We start from the raw sequence: 18,887 nt of genomic DNA, 5'->3' as shown, positions 1-18,887 counted from the left end.
ACTCTCAAAGGGGCACCTGCACCATCCAGAGGACCAGCAGAGATCTCTGCTGCATCTTGGAGGGGCTGTTCATGGCAGGGGGCGCTTCCTCTGGCTGCTCGATCCTCACCCCCACTACCAGTGGGTCATTGCTGGTAGAGCGCAAACTCATCCTTAGAGCAGCCTGGGGAGCAAAATCTGGTGGAAGGCATGTGCCGATTGGGCACCATTCATCAGCCTCTGCCTGCCAGGCAGTGGAGAAGCGCCTGCCGCAGCCAGAGTGCTCACTGAGGATGGCAGTTTCTCCATCTGCAAACAATAATCGTATCGTCCTCGTCCTCCTCCTCGTGTGGCTGCTGGGAAGGAATCGGGGACATACGGCTGCAGGACACCTCCTAGCCATAGCTTTAAGGAGGGACTCATTCTGCCAGGATCTATCCCACTCCTGTTGGGGGCTGTGTTCAACCCAGTATAGAGGCTAAGCTTTGTGATGACCCAACAGATGGGGTCCCTGCTCGCATCAAACTCACAGCCCAGAGGCTCTTCCTTCAATTCATTTTGTCTTCTTTCCTCCTTGTGGGTCAGCTCCGGAGGGCTGCCTCCACGTCTGTCCCATGGCAGCAGAGGACAAGGGGAGCCCCGGGGTGCAGGGCCTGGACAGGCAGGAGGCGCCCCAGGCCACGAGATTATGCCCTGGAGCCTCCCCCTGGCCTGGCAGGGCTGTGCCTCCCACAAACAGCTCTGGTTTTCTCATTTCAGATGGCAGAGCAGCTAATGACCTTGGCCTATGACAATGGCATCAACCTCTTCGATACTGCGGAAGTCTACGCGGCGGGCAAGTACGTGTCTTTTCTCGTGGGACGATGTGGTTCAGGCCACGGCTTCCCTGGGAAGAACCAGAGCTGCAGCTGCTCCAGTCCTTGGTCCCAAGCGTCCACAAATATGCCTCGCACTCTGCCTGCTTTTTTAAACTCTGAATGGCTTTAGAAGGTGTTGTTTTCATGGAGCCAAAATTGCAGGACACTTGGACACTGGCCACTTGCTAAACTCCCCCGTGTGTCCGAGCACCGAGATGACCCCAGTCCCTCCCGTGCCTCAGATGCTGTGCTGGGCAAGAGCCGGATCAGGCTGCGGTCCCAGGCTCTCCCGCGCGTCTGACATTCTCACGTCTTAATGGTACCGTGAGGGCTGCAGGGAACGCAGGGCCTCCCGAGCTGTGGAGAGCTGAGTCTGGCCAGCCGAGCGCTGTAGGAAGCACTTCCCATCTTGGCAGTGAACTTCCCTCCTCAATTATGTAAAAGCCCTCTTCAGCCAAGGCTGCTGGCTTCAATTTTAAAGACTAGCTGTAATCAAATCATCCACTCTCCTGCATCGGGTTTCCAAAAGTCAGCTTTTGTTTGTGAAGTCATCTGTTGGCTCTCTGTTCGTCCTCCCTCCGGTCCCTCCTGCCTGGGGCGAGCCAAGTTCCCATCAGCTGGCTTGGCTGCAGCCTGGCTGGCTGTGCACTGTGGCCTCGGGGCTGGCACCTGCCTCGAAGGCTCTGGGTTTTTACCTGCAGCTTGCGATGGGGCCCGGAGCACTGAGAATCGGGAAGCCAGCCGGGCCTTTTCTTAAGTCCCATCACAGGGTCTGAGGACCTGACAGCTCTGGGAACCTCCACCGGGAGCCCCAAATTTCCTCCAGCCCCTATCGGCAGCCCTCTGCCCCTCCTCATGCTACAGCCCCCTCCCAAGCCCTCCATACTGGGAGCCTCTTCCCATCAAAATGAAATGCTTTCCAGACAGATGAACTAAAGCCAGAAGGTCAGAGGTAGAAAAGCCCAATGCACATGCCCAGCCCACGGGCGTTCCCAGGCCTCAGCACCCCAGCCCGTTCCCTGGCCCTGCTCCTGCCTCGGTTTTGCCGCCCGGGAGAACATGCAGCAGGCAGCCCCGTGCAGCCTCCTCTGGCCCCAGACGGCCCAGCCCGTGTGCACCAGCCCTGCACAGTCCACACTCTGTGTGCCCGTCTTCACTTCCCCCTGATTAACTGGACCCCCAGGACTGGCATATCAGTACTAGGCAGCCTCGCCAGCAGCCGAGGATTCAGAGAGCAGCTTCCCGTGGGGTGGTGATGCCCCTGGAGCCCACGGCCCTCATCCCGCCCTCCACTCCTCCTTGGGCCCCTGCGGCTCCTTCTCAGTCCAGCCCGGAGCTAGACCTGCCTACTCACCCCCAGCAATGCCTCGGTGCTAGCAGTCATCCACAGGGGAGGCTGGACACTGTGTACCAAGGGACGGGCAGGGAGGAGCTCTGGGCAGGGGGCTGCGGGGCCCCTCCAGTGGCCGGCGGGCCAGGCACCGTGCCTCTTGCTCACCAGAGTGCCAAGGGCATATTCTGGGGAGCCCCCTGGTTCTTATGCTGATGCTAATCTGGGCACTTACCGAGAGCCGCAGGATTTCTGTGCCCCCCGCCCCCCAGCAGATGTCAGGCTTACCAAATTCAGGGCCAGAGGAATTCATAGCCATAAGCAACAGGCTGTGGTTAGCTGATTGTCTACAACTCCCCAGGACCACTGATTGCTTTTCTCCCTTCCTCCTTTCCTGACCTTTTTTGTCCCACAAATGAGGGACCAAGGAATAAAAGGAAGAGGCCCAGGGCTGAGTGAATTTCTGTACATCTTGACCATAAATGAAGAGCATTCAGAATGTATGCTGAACAGCTTGCAAATTAGAGCCCATTATTTCTGAGTGGATGACTCAGGCACTTTTATAATTGGAATGTAGCACTGGGTATGGATCATTCTCCGTCTGTTGTTTTTGCTCAGAAACATTTTGCTACAAGCAGAAAGTTCTTAAAAGTTAATCCAGCACTGCAGTGCCAAGCAAGGCTGGAACAGCCCGCCCATGACCCCGGCTAGCCTGAGTTTGGTGCAGGGCCAGAGTAACGCCAAAAAGAACAGAGAGCAGTCAGCATGGCATCTGTCTCTCTATTGTTCAAAAGCAAGAAACGAGAGAGACGCATGTACCCACACACATGAATGCACACGCATGCACACACACACACACACACACGCACGCACGCACCCATGCACGCACTCTGCTGGAAATTCAGCCCCTGGCCCTGAATACATGTTGATTGTCTCTGAAAAGAGAGGATGCACTTGATGAATAATTTACCTTTTAGAAAAAAATTCTCTGGAAACCTCGCCCATGTAACATTGCCAAACATTTTCCCCGGTGAGTTTCCAGCAGGCCAGGGAAATAGGATGCTGCTGGCCTTGCCAAGCAGGACATCAGCTCCTCCCTTCTCTGCGAGAGCTGGAGTCACTTCTGCTGAGACAGGCGCCCAAAGGGGCACCACCCACGGCCACCTTCATGGGAAATGACAGCCTCTTGCAAGCTCTCTCCTGCCTGAGCCAAGATGAGCATCATTAACAGGCTGGCCCTCCGGCCTTAGTGGCATTTTCACAGAGGGGACCAAGTGACCAATTGTCATGGGAGGGCGAGGTTTAATATTTCTGTCACGTTGTAATGAAATGCCCATGTCTCGGTCTTTTTTGCAGGGCTGAAGTGGTATTAGGAAACATCATCAAGAAGAAGGGATGGAGGTAATTAGCCTGTTCTCTCTGGGTCAGTGTCCAGGGTGCACACAGGGAAAAGCCTGGGGAAGGCCGGAGGGAGGGAAGAGGGCACCGAGAGGGGCAACCGCACATGCCGGGTCGTGGGCAAGCGTTGGCTCGGGTCCCGTTGACATTCTTGCCTCTTTAGCAGGGGAGTGCTCCGGGCTGGCCAGTCCTTCGAAAGCCAGGAAGGCTCAGAATTTTTCTCACCAGGAAGGGGAGAATGTTCCAGAGTAGAGGCAGCCCTGTGCTCCCTCCAGGGGGAGAGAGTATGCACACTCTGACCTCCACCTCTGGTCCAGCAGGGATTCAGAAGGCCAGGGTCCCGGGTTGCACACTGACATGTGTTAGGCCAAAAAAGATCTGGACGTGAGGACTTCCCGGGTGGCCTGGGGAAAGTAGAGGGTGTAGCTGCTCAAGAGAGGGACAGTTCTTCTCCGCGCTTGGAATCCACCCATTCTCACTGTCCCTGCCTGGAAAAGGGACCACTGTCTGAGCTCCCTGGCAGGACTGTTCTGGGGCTCAGGGGCCCGAGTCTGTAAGACACCTGCCCAGCTCGAGGCTGGACATCACACTCATCCGGGGAGGGGCAGCCCTGTGACTGGTCACCACAGCCCCCCACCGTGTCCCCCCACCCACCCCCAAGCAGCTCAGAAGCCTGAGGTCCCTTGTCAGGCAGGGTTCCCACCTTCCTTGGGACAGACTGGGCTGGGCACTTGCCCACACTTTGGGACCCCTTAGGGCCCACGTGTATTTTCAGGAACAACAAAAGCAGTTGTAAAGCTGGGCCCACCCCGCACCCCTCAGCCTCTGGGCACAGATGAATGACACCCCTCTTCTTGCCCCAACAAAGTTGTTTGTTTCTTCTCGGCTCTAATTCATCACAACAAATTCCTTCTCACTCCATAATCAAAGGAAATGGCACATCCTACTGAGTGCCCTGATTATGTCTTAGGTGAATACACAGGTCACCACCACCACCACCACCACCCACCCCGCCCCCGCCCCCCGCCCGCCCGGCCTGGAGATGAAGCTCAAGGGGAAATACAGCTTCTGGGCTTTGAGAAGCTGTTTCCAGAGCAGCCTCCCTGCCCCCACGGGAGGAAAGCACATTGGCACCCCCCCCCCTTTGGGAAGGGTCTCCGTCAGAGGTGGCCTGCAGGGGCCGCCCATCCCACCAGGACCAGACAGGTGTCAGCACTTGGCTCTCATCCATTCCTTTCCCTCCAGGCTCTGTATCACCCAAATCCCAATTCCCCCTCACCCAGGGTCCTGCCCCACCCAACTGTCCCTCCCTCAGTGCCCCCCCCCAAGGCTGTGCCACACACCGCTTTCTGAAAGCCTGTCTCTGGCCTGTAGGGCCAGACTGCTGGGCCCCCTCACCTCCTTCCCTCCTCAACAGAGCCCCTCCGTCCGCGGCAGCCCCTCCTCTCGACCTCCTGGGAGTGTGCTCCCTGCACCCGCTTCCTCCCAGACAAAACCCACTGGAGCCAGGGTGGGGGGGGAGGTGGTCCATGACTGGTCTCGGGGCTCGATGGGGAGCCCAGGACCCTGGGCTCGCACCACCACAAACATCGAATGATCCAGAGGTATCCGTTTCACACCCCATGCTCCCAGATGAGAAGGGTGCTCAGGACCCTCTGTGAAAGCTGAAGACAGCCCCCCACCACGGCCACGCCCAATAACACTCCTTCTCTTCTGTTCTGCAGACGGTCCAGCCTGGTCATCACCACCAAGATCTTCTGGGGAGGAAAGTACGTGCAGCGGCAGGCAATGGTCCCGGCTGGGGTCAGGATTCAGGGGGCTCCTGGGGGCGTGTGTGCGGCCGTCTGCCCTGGCTGATGCCCACCCCTGTTGACGTCACCTTCCAGGATAGCAGCTTTGGCTGAGTTGCATTTTACTCAAACCTTGTTTGATTTTTATTTTTACTTTCCTGGGTTTGTTATTTTTTCTGATTACAAAGGTAACATCCTAAAAATTCTGGAAAACACAGAAATTTCACGAACTGTCTAAACCATTCCACCCTCCCTGGACACAGACCATCCCTGCCAGTTTCCAGGGGTCTGGCCCCACATTCTCTCTAGGGCTTGACAAAATCAGCTTCATAGGAATTCTAAATATGATTCATTCTTAATTAAAAAAAATCCAAGGGAAACAGAAGGACAAATTGAAACGCAGACTCCCCCCCCCCCCGCCTATGGCCCCCCCCCTCCTCCCCCAGGATAGGGAAACAGCGGCCCTTCTCCCAGCCTGCATGAGCATATCCTTGTAGCCTGTGGTTTATCCCCCAAGTGGAATCAGACTGCACGCGGCATGCACTGACCTACTTTTTTTTGCCTAACATTGCATCATAAACATTTTCCCCAAAACCACTTGCAACATCACACATGCCGTTGTCCTGTTTTTCAGAGCGGAGACGGAGAGGGGCCTTTCCAGAAAGCACATCATAGAAGGTGAGAGGGGAGCTCTGGCCCTGCACGGCCCCCCACACCCACGGCATCCTCATGCAGATGCATGAGTGAAGAAAGCCAAGTGCCCCGCCCCACCAGTGATGCACCCAGTGCTCTGGTCCGACCCTCCCCTCCCACCCAGGCTCCAGGGCATGAGAGCAGGGCCCCTGGGGCCCTCAGACGGGCAGTGTTGTCTCAAGGAAGACAAGACGGGCCTGGGTTGCAACTGGGGCCGGGCCCTATGCTGACTGGGGATCCTGAGCAAGGGACCTCACTTCCCCCAAGCCCTTGTGGCAACATCTGTAAAATGAGTGTGGGAAGAGTACCCACCTCTGGGGCTTTGGGGAATCGGGAAGAACCCAGGAGGTGTTGCATGTCAGACAGAGCTGGGCACTCCACACACAGAAGTGTCGAGAGAGAGAGAGAGAGAGGGAGAGAGAGGGAGAGGGTCTGGCTTATCCTATGATTATATTGTCTTCGTGCTTTTTCCATCTGTGCTCATTTTCATCAAGGTAATACACTCACTCCTTTAAAAATCAAATGCTTAGGGGGCGCCTGGGCGGCTCAGTTGGTGAAGCATCTGCCTTTGGCTCAGGTCATGATCCCAGGATCCTGGGGTTGAGTCCCACAGCATCGGGCTCCCTGCTCTGCCAGGAGTCTGCTTCTCCCTCTGCCCTCCCCCTGCTTGTGCGCTCCCTCTCTCTCTCTCAAAATAAATATATAAATAAACTCTTCAAAAAAAAATTAAATGATTAGGAGGCTTTGCTGCCCACCCCCAGCCCCAGCACTTGACTCTGCAGCTCCGTTCTGACTATTGCTAAGTGCTCATTGGTGATTTGTGCCTTTGGGGCAGGGACATAGATGCGGTTCCCCCTCCGTGCGGGATTACCTATCTCTCCCTGTCCCCACCTGGGCCACCAGGGGGCCTAGGAAGTCACCCCTTCATTCAGTCACTGAGCATCTGGCCTACGGACCCCACCACCACCCGCTTTGGGGTGTGGGCCCCCTTCAGTCCTGGCTTTTCTTCATCGCAAGTGGGGCACGTGCCCACATGTATCCCCACACAGTCCGACAGCTCCTGGGGCCATGGGCCTCGTCTCTCTCTTCTCTTGCTCCCTGAGCCTCCGGTGCCCGGGTGAGGGCCCGGGAATGTCTGTGCCGAAGGTGACGGTCCCCTCTGACTCCTCCCCCCAGGTCTGAAGGCCTCCCTGGAGCGGCTGCAGTTGGAGTACGTGGACGTGGTGTTTGCCAACCGCCCAGACCCCAACACGCCCATGGAAGGTAGGTTCTCTCTGACGTCTGCTGCCCCCAGGCCCCACGGGGCACCCAGGCCGCTGCTCACAGGCTGCCGGGGCGGGGGGGGGGCGGGGCAGGGGCGGTGGGGGTGAGCTCAGCCTGGGGGGGGTCCTCACCGCCCACAGGTGCCCCTAGTGCCTCCAGGCCGACGCCCGCCCCATCCTGGCTTTGGGTCCGCGCCTGCTCCCAGCCCGGTTCCACGCCCCCTCCTGGGTTTAGAACTGCGTGGAATGTTCTCTCCTCTCAGCTGTTAATATTTTTGTAGCTAAATGAAGTCACGAGACCGCTCTTTGCAACTGCTGTGTTCTTTCCAATCACATTCCCGTTCTGCGGGGAGGCTTCAGGGGTCTTTTGCTCTGGGGGATAAATTGTTACTTAGAGGAGAAAAAAAATATGTGCAGTGCTTTGGAAAACAGTTTTGGTTTCTTTGGCGCTTATTTATTCTTCCCACTCCCCCGATCTCCGCCCCTCCAACACCCCCCCACCCCCCAACTTCCTGCTTCAGACTCTCATTTGTGCTTTGCTGCTTCAGGGATTTGGAAAACTAAGTTGTGTTCAAGTTATTTTTTCTTCATTTGTTTATCTATCTATCTATCTATATATATATATATACCGTGCACGCGTGCGTGTATATATATGTGTATGTGGTGTGTGTGGTTGATTTGGGGTTTTTTTGTTTTTGTTTTTGTTTTTTAACAAAACAAGTACCTTGTGAAGGAGATTTGTGCTTTCTTCCCCTGCCCTCTGTCATACCGCGCCTCTCCGTGTTCCCACAGCTATAAACTCTGGTCTCTTTAAATCTTTCTTTATCACCAGGGGACCCATTTAGTTCCTCCAAGTCAAGGACATTCATCATAGAAGGTACACAGTACCCTTAGCCCGACTATTGACTCCTGTGTCCAAGCTGCATTTTATGAGACAGTGGTTTTATTTACACCACTCTCTTCCCCCCAAGACAAACTTCTCCATAAAATGCATAAAGGAAAAATAAGCGCCCTATGAGAACATCTTGCAAGTGAGGGAAAAGCAAAGCGGTGTGGAGCCCCGGCCCCCGCCCCTGCCTGGCCCGCCTGTCATTTCATCCCTCCCGCACCCCCATGCATGACCCGCGCCCCCCCCCCCCCGCCTTGCACTGCCGTGATCCTCTGGGGTGGGGGGGGCAGCTGTCTGGCTGTCTGCCAGGGCTCCTCTTGATTTGGGGATGCTGTGATCAGCGCCTGAAACCTTGACCCTGGATGGTCTGGGAGAGGGTTGGGGAGACCAGGGGCCCCCAGGAGCGAACACCAGGGACCCCAGAACATGTGGCTTCCAACAAGTCTTAACTTCATAGGGCATGTTTGCGAAGCTCCAGCCTCAAGCGGAAGCAAAACCCACCAGTGGCAAGCTGCCCCATCAGGGCACGCTGCCTCCTCCGTGAGCGTGGCGGCCACAGTGGGGCTCACACCCCCGGACAGGCTGGGCCACCTGCCACTCTCACCCCTTGCCATGCAGCCTGACCCCTCCATCAAAACGGAGTCATTTGCCTCCTTGAACAATAGCTACGTGAGCTGGCAAAACTCTGAGACGTGGAGTAGCTTCTGGCTGTGCTGGGTCTCTGCCTGCCCCTAAGCTAAGGGCCTCCCCAGGACCCCACACCGAGGGCAGGCCACAGTCTCCCCGGGGGCCAGGCTGCATCCCACAGAGGACGGGCTCCTGCCCGCCAACTGGCACGGCCACCTGCCCCCTCCCATGATTATTTCTGACGGGGCAGTAGGTACTGTGGGTCCTGGCAGCAGCTAGACGGATTTGGTCCTGCTTCTGCTCAACAGCATTAAATATTGAGGTGAAGGACAGCTGTCCCTAGTTGTCCCTGTTCCTGGGGCCGCCAACATGGGCGTGGGCAGAAGTACAGAGCGCTGTGCTCCCGTGTGTGGGCCGCACTGCCCACCGGCCGCTGCCCAGGGACCCCTTCTCACTCAGGCCAGCCTCCGGCTCTCACGGGCTCCCACCCCGGTGGCCCCCGGGGGACTCCCCTCTCTGCATGGAAGGGGTGGTGCAGTGCATCATGTCCTGTCCCTCATTTCCCCCGGTCAGGAGAGAGCCGGGCTCCAGGGATTGAGAACCAACCACACTGGTGGATGGGATGCTGCATGGTCACCAGGGGCCCCTCAAGGTGTTGTAAAGAACGTGACAAAGACAGCGGGCCGGGAGCCTGAGTTCGGGCTTGGATGTGGGCAGATCTCTTCCTGGGGCCCTCAAGCCTTCCGACAGGGGCAGTCTCCTTCGCACTGAGTGGTGTCGGGGGTCCCTGGGGATCAGGGGTCCGGGCTTCCCTGCCAGCCCTCCTCCTGAGGAGAGGCAGAGAGGAGCCCAGTCCCTGATCTTGGAAGGAAGGAGAGGGCAGGGTTGGCCTGCAGGCCTGGAAGCGGACCTGGGAGAACCCACTGACACCAGCAGCCCAGAAGCCCCAGCTACCTTAGCTTTCTACTGAAAGCGGGGACCTTGGCCGAAGGGGCACTCAGGAACCCAGGATGGGTGGGAAGTGACACCCCAAAACAGAGATGCTGCTCGCTGTGGGAGAAAGTGCCCGAGGGCTGGTGCCATTCCGAGGGGGAGCTTTGTGAACAGAGCCCGCCTTCTCCTTCCTTCCTCCGGCTCTCCCACCTCCTGCCGTCTTCAGGGACCCCAGCACCTGCCCCATCTCGGCAGCAGATGAGGAGCAAGCCACCTGGGGAGAGATGGGACTTCCAGGGGTCAAGGTTGCTGCTTCGTTTCTAGACACACTTGTTCTTCGGCCCTACTTCCCGCCCTGCCTTTGGCAGTGGGACTTGCAAGCACTGTATGGGATCAGTGAGGAATCTGATGAGGTCCCCTTCCCCCTCTCCCCCGCAAAGCTAAGAGACAGCTCGAACTTTTTCAATCGGAGGCCAAGTCTGTTTTAAAAACCACAACATCCCCGTGGACTGAAACCGCCTGGCGTGGGAGCGGTAGGAAGGCTGTAACCGGCAGATTTCTATTTCTCAAAAACTTTTTTGAGTCCTGGGAAGAATCTGTCGTGTCGCGGGGGTGAGGGTCCCTTGCCTGATACCGAGCTGGTTTGAGAACCTGGGGCAGATACAAACAGGGCTTTCCGTGTCTACTTCCGGCTCTGGGGGACACCAGGGGAGCTCCACTCCGCAGCCCCCACCCTCTGGGAGCGTCCAGGGCCACGCCCTGACCTTTGTCCGGACATGGTGATGCCACTGTGACCTGGCCGTTCAATCTCAGATCCCAGTGCGAATCTGGCATAGCCCGAAAAGGCAGTCAGCTGTGTTGACTTCCTGTTGCCTTTTGCCAATCTGATTCTTCCCCCAAACTAGAGAACCCGCACCCCCCCTTCGACAGTCCAAAACCACATTCTCTGATCTCACCTCTCCCTCATCTCTCCAATCTGCCATAGAGATGCCACAGTCCATCTAGAACCCATTTTTCAAAGATCCTTTACAAAGACTTGTAACTATTTGGGGAAATGGTTTTCAAGACCAGCTTCTTGGATTGTGGTTCACTTTTTTTTCTGTGGCCCCTGAAAGCCCCTGCCACACCCGACTTTGGAGCCAGGAAGTACACTGCTTGCAAGACACCTTTGCAGCTCACCCCCTCCTCCTGGCGCCCCACCTGTATTTGCAGAATGTCCTCAGGCTGGGCCCCATGCCCCCGGTCACCTCCCCCCCAACCTGCACTTTCCCCTTCTCTCCCAACAGAGACCGTGCGCGCCATGACCCATGTCATCAACCAGGGGATGGCCATGTACTGGGGCACGTCGCGCTGGAGCTCCATGGAGATCATGGTACGGCGGTGACCTCTCCACATGTGTGTGTCCGTGGGGCATGGGCTCCCAGCCCCATTCTAGGGATGAACGTCCAGGACTCTGGCAGATCCAGTGTCACTGGTCCCAATGGCATGGGTAACTGGGTCCTACAGCAAAGGACAGTTTGGTGACGTGTGGCAGCTACCTCCGCAGGCAGGGCTCTTAACTTGAATCCCAGCACTGTGTGGCCCTGGACAGATGGCTTAACCTCTCTGAGCCGTGGTTTCCCCACCTGTAGAACAAGACCACTAGGATGGCCTAGCACCCCCCCAGGAGGCTGTTCTGAGGACTGTCAGAGAGAACAGGTGCAAAGCTCTCAGTAGAAGAGCTGGGGCTCAGCTAGCGCTCGGCAGCAGTAACTCACAGCCACTTGCCCTGAGCTTTCGTGATGCTCCAGTTGCCATTAGATTTGAGGGCTCGTGTGGACTAACTCCCACTTAATCCTCACAACACCAGCACCCTACAAGGTAAGTGTTGCTGTCAGCCTGTTTTTCCGATGTGAGTGTTGAGGCACAGAGAGGTTAAGTAATACACCCAAGGACCCATGCTGAGGTCAGTCTCTAGCTCTGCAGCTCTGGGCCTGGGCTGCCTCAGAATGTGAGCTGCTGGTGGGAGCCTGGCTTCCATCTCATAATCCCTGATGGTTCCCCTCACCCACACTTTCAGGAAAGCATCCCCTCCCCTGTCCCTTCCCTCCAAGGAGCCATCAGAGACAGAGGGCTGCAGATGTTTCTTGACATTTCTGGGTATCCCAGAAGGGGCAGCAGGGTGGCTGACCCCCCCTACCCTCAGAGGCAGGCAGCTGGGGGCCCAGGGGGTTAGAGAGCAGAGGTCTGGGGACCAGGTCTTCCGAGGACTGTCTCCAAAGGCTGACCTTTCACCCCTGCTTCCAGGCCCCCTCCCAGCCTCAGCCCTTCCCATGCCCTTCCTCCCAGAATTCCCTACATCCCGGTGTCCTTGGGAGGGGGTTTCTCCTCTGGTGAGTCCCAGATTTCTGCTTCATCAAAAATACTAAGCAGAATTTCCAAGTTCAACACAATTCTAGAAGGCTGCGATTTTAATCTGCCTTTGGCATTTGCAGCATTAATGAGCATTTGGCATTTTTCTGAAGCTGCCTAGAGCCAGCACGGAGCTCACCGAGCTGTCAGTGTCTTATCCCCATTCTACAGATGCAGTAGCTGCGTCTCAAACCAAAGGGGAAAGGGCCTCTCAGGCTGGCTGGCAGGGCCTCCCCAGGAGTCTGTCTGGAGACATCAGCCCTGGCTCACACCCATCCGGTGGGAGTGGAGGGAGAGTCAAGGCCTTGAGCTCCAAGTCCCAGAAATGGGCTGATGCCGGCCACTCTCCCCTCTGGCATAGCATTTCCTGCCACTGCCACCATCATCCCGGGGCTGGGGCCCTGGAACCATGATCCTGATAAAAACAGTAACAGCATAGCAGGCAGGCACTGTCCTGAAGGCTGTGAACAACGTTGGCTCATTGGATCCTCAGCGACAGATGGGGAAACTGAGACAGAGAGGGGCGAGCTCCTTGTCCAAGGCCACCCGGCCAATAAGTGCCAGAACCCAAGTCTCACTATTGAGTTGTGCATTCCCCCCATGCCTTCAGCTGTGGGGTTCCCCCTCTTCCCAGCAGAGAGGGTGGGGGCACAGACTGTTTCCCAGGAAAGCCATGAATCTCCCCCGGGGAAGGAGGGTGGGGAGAGAGCAGGTGGGCCAGCTGTTTCCTGGGGGTGCCTTCGTGTCTCCTGCCCCCTGCTGCCCAGGCAGCCCCCAGACCCACTGACGGACGGGTACCATCCATGGCCCTATTTGCACCCGTAGGAGGCCTACTCCGTGGCCCGGCAGTTCAACCTGATCCCGCCCATCTGCGAGCAGGCCGAGTACCACATGTTCCAGCGCGAGAAGGTGGAGGTACAGCTGCCCGAGCTCTTCCACAAGATAGGTGGGCTCCCCCGCCGGCCCCGCCCCTTCCCGCCTCTTCCCCTCGCCCCGCCCCTCCTCTCTCCATGGCTCCGCCCCGCCCCGCCCCTCTTCCCTCTCGCCCCGCCTCCTCTCCCCTTGCTCCGCCCCCTCGCCCCCGCCCCGCCCCCGGAACCCTGGGCCTGACCTCGCCTGGTTTTCGTCCCCCAGGAGTGGGTGCCATGACCTGGTCCCCTCTGGCCTGCGGCATCGTTTCCGGAAAGTACGACAGTGGCATCCCGCCCTACTCGAGAGCCTCCCTGAAGGTGAAGGAGCGGCCAGGCTGGGAGGAGGGGACGGGCAGGCGACAGGCATTTTGGACTGACAGGGCTTTGGGTCCGCCGTCGGGGCACGCTGGGCCGCTGCGGGGGCGGTTGGAGGGCAGGGGAACCTGGAGCCCCTGCTGACCAGATCCCACCTCTGGAAAGGCTGCCGTCTTCACGGGATGCGCCCCAGCTGAAAAAGCCCTTCCACTCCCTCGCCACCCCCCACCTCAGTTCAACCTTCACAGCCTGGGCTGGGTCCCCCTGTGCTATTTGGGATGGCCCCTGCTGCGGACAGATACCCCCCTGCACATATTGTGGCCCATCCCCGAGACCTCTGGGCTGAGGGCTGCAGAGCTGCTTCATTCAGCACTCAGGGGTGATCTCCTGGGACGAGTGCCCCCCAACATAGACACATCTCTGCAGTGGAGATGCAGGAGGATCTCCAAAATGCAGGGGAGGAGGGGCAGGCAGAGAAAGGCCTACCCAGGTCAGGGCAGATCCAGCCCCGGAGCCCCCCTGCCTCGGGTTCCAGGGCAGGATGGCCTGTCCCACCCACTCCTGCCCAATCCACAGCAGAGTCAGGGAGTTCCCTGGAAGGCATTGCAATCCCAGGGGTGGGGGCAGGTGAAACCACAACTCCCCCAGAGCTTGGGGAAGGGGTCCTCAGGGCCAACAGCCAAAGCATTCCTTCTCAGGCTGCCAGGCTGCTCGTCCTGGCTCAGGGCCCCAGCCTCAGCGACCCCACAGGCTTTGGGCTTCACGTTCAACAGGCCCCGTCCTTCCAACTGCCCAGCTCTGTTCTACAGGGGACGTGATTGGGCAGGGAGTGCGGACGCTGCCTTGGCACAGATCACAGCTGTCTGCATACAGAGGTCCAGGTGACCTGCCCTCACCTGGGGGCTGTGCTCTTCATCCCCCACATCCAGGGCTACCAGTGGCTGAAGGACAAGATCCTGAGTGAGGAGGGCCGGCGCCAGCAGGCCAAGCTGAAGGAGCTGCAGGCCATCGCCGAGCGCCTGGGCTGCACCCTCCCCCAGCTAGCCATAGGTAACAGGACTTGGGGGGTAGGGTTGACCATTGTCCTGGGGCTGCTGCCTCCATTAGCCAGCCATAGATAATGGGTCCCGACATTCATGGGGAGAGAAGGGTGGGGGGTCGTCCCTGAGCACGGGGACCACCTCTCTCCCCTGGAAGCAGTTGGTACCAGGGCTCTCCCAGAACCCTGTCCAGCCCCATCCCCGGCAAAGCCCCCACCCAACATGCTGGACCCTCCTGGGCACCCTCACCCCCACGACCGAGAGGCTGGATCTCTGAGGCACAGTTAGGGACAGGGCAGAACCAGGAAGGGCCCCTGCGCTGGGTGTGGTGTGTGTCCCTCACCTCTGGTCTTCCTGCCCCAGCCTGGTGCCTGAGGAACGAGGGAGTCAGCTCCGTGCTCCTGGGGGCTTCCAGCGCAGACCAGCTAATGGAGAACATCGGAGCAATACAGGCGAGTTGGGGAGGGGGCTGCTGGATGTGTCCCCCCAGCCCTTGGGCCGAACTCAGGGTCGCAGTCAGTCGTTCGTCCAGCCCATGTTTCTTGGGCACCTGCAATGTGCCAGGCACGGTTCGAAGCGTCTGGGCTGCAGCAGAGATCCCCCAGAAGCCCTGCTCTGGAAGAGCAGTGAGCACTGAATGCAAGACATGAGGAAGTTAGGATCCGAGGGTGAAAGGCCCTCGAGCAAGGGCAGGCTTAGGGTCAGGTTAGGTGGGCGCACAGGGAGGCGGCGCCGTGGGCCCAGGCTGAGGGGGCTCATGGGGTAGGCTTGGTGAGTAAGTAACAAGTGAGCAGAGTCTCCGCAGGTGCGGAGTGGGACCTGCAGACACCTGGAGGACACCGGTCCAGGAGCAGAGGGGACACAGGTCGTACCAGTGGGCGTGGCCTGGAGCAGAGGGGGCGGGGCAGTGCCCGGGACACTAGGGACTTTGGTGGTTGTTGAGTGAGACAGGAGCCCCCGAGAGCTGAGGAGGGGCCCGATCCCCACCTACATTTTAAAAGGATCCCTCTCTCCCCGGCTGCTGAGCGGAGGAAAGTCTTTAGGGAACAGGAGGGGGTGCAGGGAGATCCGCGGGGAAGTGACAGCAGACCCCCTCAGAGAGGGTTGGATCCTGGGTGTTCAGGAAGGGGTGTCTGGCCCTGGAATCTGTATTTTGTGCCTTCTAGATGGTTCTAGAGCATTCTGGAGCTTGAGGCGCAGAGCTAAACCCCAGGCAGGCTTCCTCTCTGCCCCAGACCTTCTGGAACACAGAAGCAGCATAGGCAGCCGATGCTCCGGCTGGAAGCGTGACGTGATGAGGCAGGACAGGCCAGTGGTGTCTGGAAGATGGTCACCCAGCCTCCTCCGAAGGCCAGGCCAGTCTTGTTGGTGGGATTCTGATTAGCTCTTGTCCTCACACACAGGTCCTTCCGAAACTGTCGTCTTCCATTATCCACGAGATTGATAGTATTTTGGGCAATAAACCCTACAGCAAAAAGGACTACAGATCCTAAGAAGCCCCCGGCCGCTTGCCCGGACACTTTCCGTTTCCCTCCTAGTCTCTCTTGTTCGCTCGCTTAAGCTGTTTTGAAGCCATGTCAGGGGTGTGGTTTGCATCAAAAAGAAAACATCACAGCGAGATGTCGTCGGGGAAAAGATCTCAAAAGTTGCTGCAAGACACCATTCGCTGCTTCGCGGGACCGAACTCAGATCCGTGCCCGGGAGACCGCGTTGACAGGGCAGGATGTTGGAGCCGTCCCGTCTGAGCCCACCTGCAGCCTCTGCTCGCCCTCCAGGAAGAAAGCACCACGCTGCTCCCGGCCTCGGCCCTTCCCAGAGACGCCTCCAGTCCAGGCCGGGCCGAGACCCAGTTGGGTCCTGGGGGCAGCAGGGCTAGCCTCTCCTCTGCTGAGGACCCCCATCCTGGTGTCAGGGGTGGGAAAGAGGAAACCAGGCCTGGCTCTTCCCGTGGCCCCCTCCGCTGGGGGTCTCCCACACCCTCCCTCTTGCCAAGGGCTCCCAGCATTTTACGATGGGCCTGACTCCAGATTCATTCTGCACCCTCTTCAGCACCACCACCTGCCCCCACAGGTCTCTCAGGGGCCTTCTGAGCTGTCCCTTGACCCCCACTCCACCCCCCTTGCTGGCAGGGGCCGAGATCCAGGAGGATTCACTATCAAGTGGGGCCCACAGGAAGTTCGGGGGTCTAACCGAGCTCATAGCCCTGCCAACTTCCTCCCTGCACACAGTTGATGAGCCCCTTGCCCAGTGCAGCCCTGAGCGCTGGGGAGGGGCCTGAGGAGCAGGCTCCAGCCCAGGTCCCTCCAGGCCCCCACCTGCCCTCCTGGCCAGGTGCTCTGTCCACCACCCCTCTGTCCTGGCCGCAGAAGGCCCTGAGGTCGCCCATACGTAGCTCGACTGTGGCTGCCGACCACGTGCAGGGAGCACACCTCTGCTCTGCCTGGGTAGTGGCCTTGGGTCTGCAGAGAGACCACACTTAGGCCCTCCGGGGAGGGCGGGTCCCTGGGGCTTTCTGTGCTGCACGCCCAGGGGCTGGAGGGCCTGAACATCTAGCAGGAGCCCCCACAATCAAGGAAAAGCCCCCAGGAGCCTCTCCCTGGAGCAGTGCCTTCTTCAAGGCCTCCGATCCGGTCGGGGTGAGGACCCCTGTGTTAGGGTGCTAAGTCTGGGTCCCCAGAGCTTCTTCCCTGGGCGGACAGGCAGCAGTACCACCCCCGGACCTCTACACACAGCCTGGGAAGAGGTCAGGATGGCTGGAGTTAGTCATTCCCTGCCGTGCACCTGCCCCAGGCTAGGAAGATGGCGGAGGGGAGGGGCCCTGCAGCCAGGAGTCCTGGCCCCCACGGTCCTGAGGTTTCGGCCTCTGCTGGCTATGTGGGGGCCGGGCCGGAGCCCACGCTGTAGGACAGCTGTGTGCCCCCAGTCCGGGCGGCCCCACCCCGACACCCCTGTCACCCTCACCCTCACCCTCACTACAGCAGGTTTCGGCCTCTGCTGGCTATGTGGGGGCCAGGCTGGAGCCCACAGTGTAGGACGACTGTGTGCCCCCAGTCCGGGCGGCCCCCACCCTGACACCCCCCACACCCTCACCCCACCCTCACTACAGCAGGGCACAGCCGGGCTTTGCCCTTCAGACAAGCTGTTGGAGGGGCTCCTCCCTGCCATTCTCAGAAGGCCTGCTGGCCCGTCCTGGCTGGGCCGAGGCCTGGGAAAGCCACACACGCAAGGGGGGAGGCGGGGGCGGGGGTGGACAACTTCATTCCCGACATTTATGCTAACCCTGGAGTCTAGAACCCTCCCTCCTCCTCCCCGACCAGGCCCCTGGGGGTCATCTGCACAGTGTGGGTGTGGGGGGGGCGAGCCTGTCCCCGCAGGGCCCCCCCTCCACCTGTGGCCACTCCCACCACCGCATGGGATGGGCAGGGACCCGGTGCTCCGGGCCAGGCAGCCCCAGTGGTACCGAGGGACCGGATTGCCCACCCCTCACTGGGGAGAGCGGCTGGGCCCCCTTCACACTGCTGCCCCCCAGCCTGCCCACTGCCGGAGGATGGACCAGGGCTTGCGGTGGGGCCCGAGGGAGCAGCCGCTGCCCCCCTCACCAGGAGCCACACCTGGGAAGGCCCCAGGTTCGCCAGAGGGAGGGGAGGGCCCTCAGAGTGGAGCCGGGCCAAGGCCGAAATGCCCATTGCCAGGACCCAAGCAGCTTCCTGGCCCCCGGGGCGCCATCCACAACCCGGTTCTGAGGTGTCCTCTCTTGCCCACAGCCACTGGCAGGGATGACAGGGCTCTGCTTCCTGGGGGAGGGCCCCCGACTTAGAAGGGGGCTGGTGTGGGAGAGGGGGTCAGGTGGGGCCCAAGGGCAGCCAGAGTCTGGAGACAGAAGGCCGGGCAGAGGCAGGCCCGGAGTGGTCCAGGCCCCACCGGGAGAGACCGCTCCCCAGGAGCCCCAGCTGCCCGCCCGCCAGCCTCCGGCCCTCCCCTTGAGGCAGAGTTTGCCCGAGGGGGCCCCTGGGGAGCGCCCCACACAGGACGGAGGCCCAGGCCGAGGGCAGGGCTGGGCTCGGTCTCCCTTGCTGACACGCGGAGCCCCCACCATTTCTCATCCCAAACCCCCGTGCGCATCCGAGGTCCTGAGGAACAACAGAGGGGCTTACTCCATCTTCTGTCCTCTTCTGTCCTGTAAATAATGCGCTTTTCTCCTCTCCCCTTTTTTTTAACGACTGTGATTCCTCAGCTAAGTGCATTCCCTACCGTAGGCAGAGACGGCCTTACGCCTCGCGCTCGCAGACGACACCCGGCCGAGGTACAGCCACCGTATTTATGGAATGACAAATAAAACCCCAGCCTGTCGGGGTCTGCGGCTTTCTGCTCCTCTCGCCTCCAGGGCCATGGGCAGTGGGGAGGCGGAGTGGGGGTAGGCTGCCACCTGCAGGGGCTGGCAGACCGGGCCCCCCTGAAATCCTGACCCTGGG

The 18,887-nt window shown here is 59.5% G+C and overlaps 1 protein-coding gene across 4 annotated transcripts in view; it reads left to right on the top strand.

Annotated features, from left to right (window-relative positions):
• The window catches only part of KCNAB2 (potassium voltage-gated channel subfamily A regulatory beta subunit 2), an 83,629-nt gene extending 64,865 nt beyond the window's left edge, over positions 1-18,764 (top strand). For 3 of the 4 annotated variants that reach the window (XM_032394998.1, XM_032395016.1, XM_032395009.1), the window contains 11 exons: positions 739-818; positions 3,523-3,567; positions 5,289-5,333; positions 5,989-6,032; positions 7,224-7,310; positions 11,045-11,130; positions 12,975-13,095; positions 13,284-13,378; positions 14,305-14,425; positions 14,779-14,867; positions 15,819-18,764. In XM_032394998.1, coding sequence (XP_032250889.1) covers positions 739-818; positions 3,523-3,567; positions 5,289-5,333; positions 5,989-6,032; positions 7,224-7,310; positions 11,045-11,130; positions 12,975-13,095; positions 13,284-13,378; positions 14,305-14,425; positions 14,779-14,867; positions 15,819-15,908 — 903 coding nt within the window. In that variant the 3' untranslated portion in view covers positions 15,909-18,764. Of the gene's footprint in view, positions 1-738; positions 819-3,522; positions 3,568-5,288; positions 5,334-5,988; positions 6,033-7,223; positions 7,311-8,141; positions 8,187-11,044; positions 11,131-12,974; positions 13,096-13,283; positions 13,379-14,304; positions 14,426-14,778; positions 14,868-15,818 lie in introns of all 4 variants that reach the window. The other variant, XM_032395025.1, reaches the window with a different exon arrangement.
• Positions 18,765-18,887: the final 123 nt, after the last annotated feature.

Source organism: Phoca vitulina, unplaced genomic scaffold, assembly GCF_004348235.1.
Source record: "Phoca vitulina isolate PV1807 unplaced genomic scaffold, GSC_HSeal_1.0 scaffold2, whole genome shotgun sequence".
Classification (NCBI taxonomy): domain Eukaryota; kingdom Metazoa; phylum Chordata; class Mammalia; order Carnivora; family Phocidae; genus Phoca; species Phoca vitulina.
Note: the sequence above shows the minus strand (reverse complement) of the source record. Positions and strands in the feature narration are given on the sequence as shown.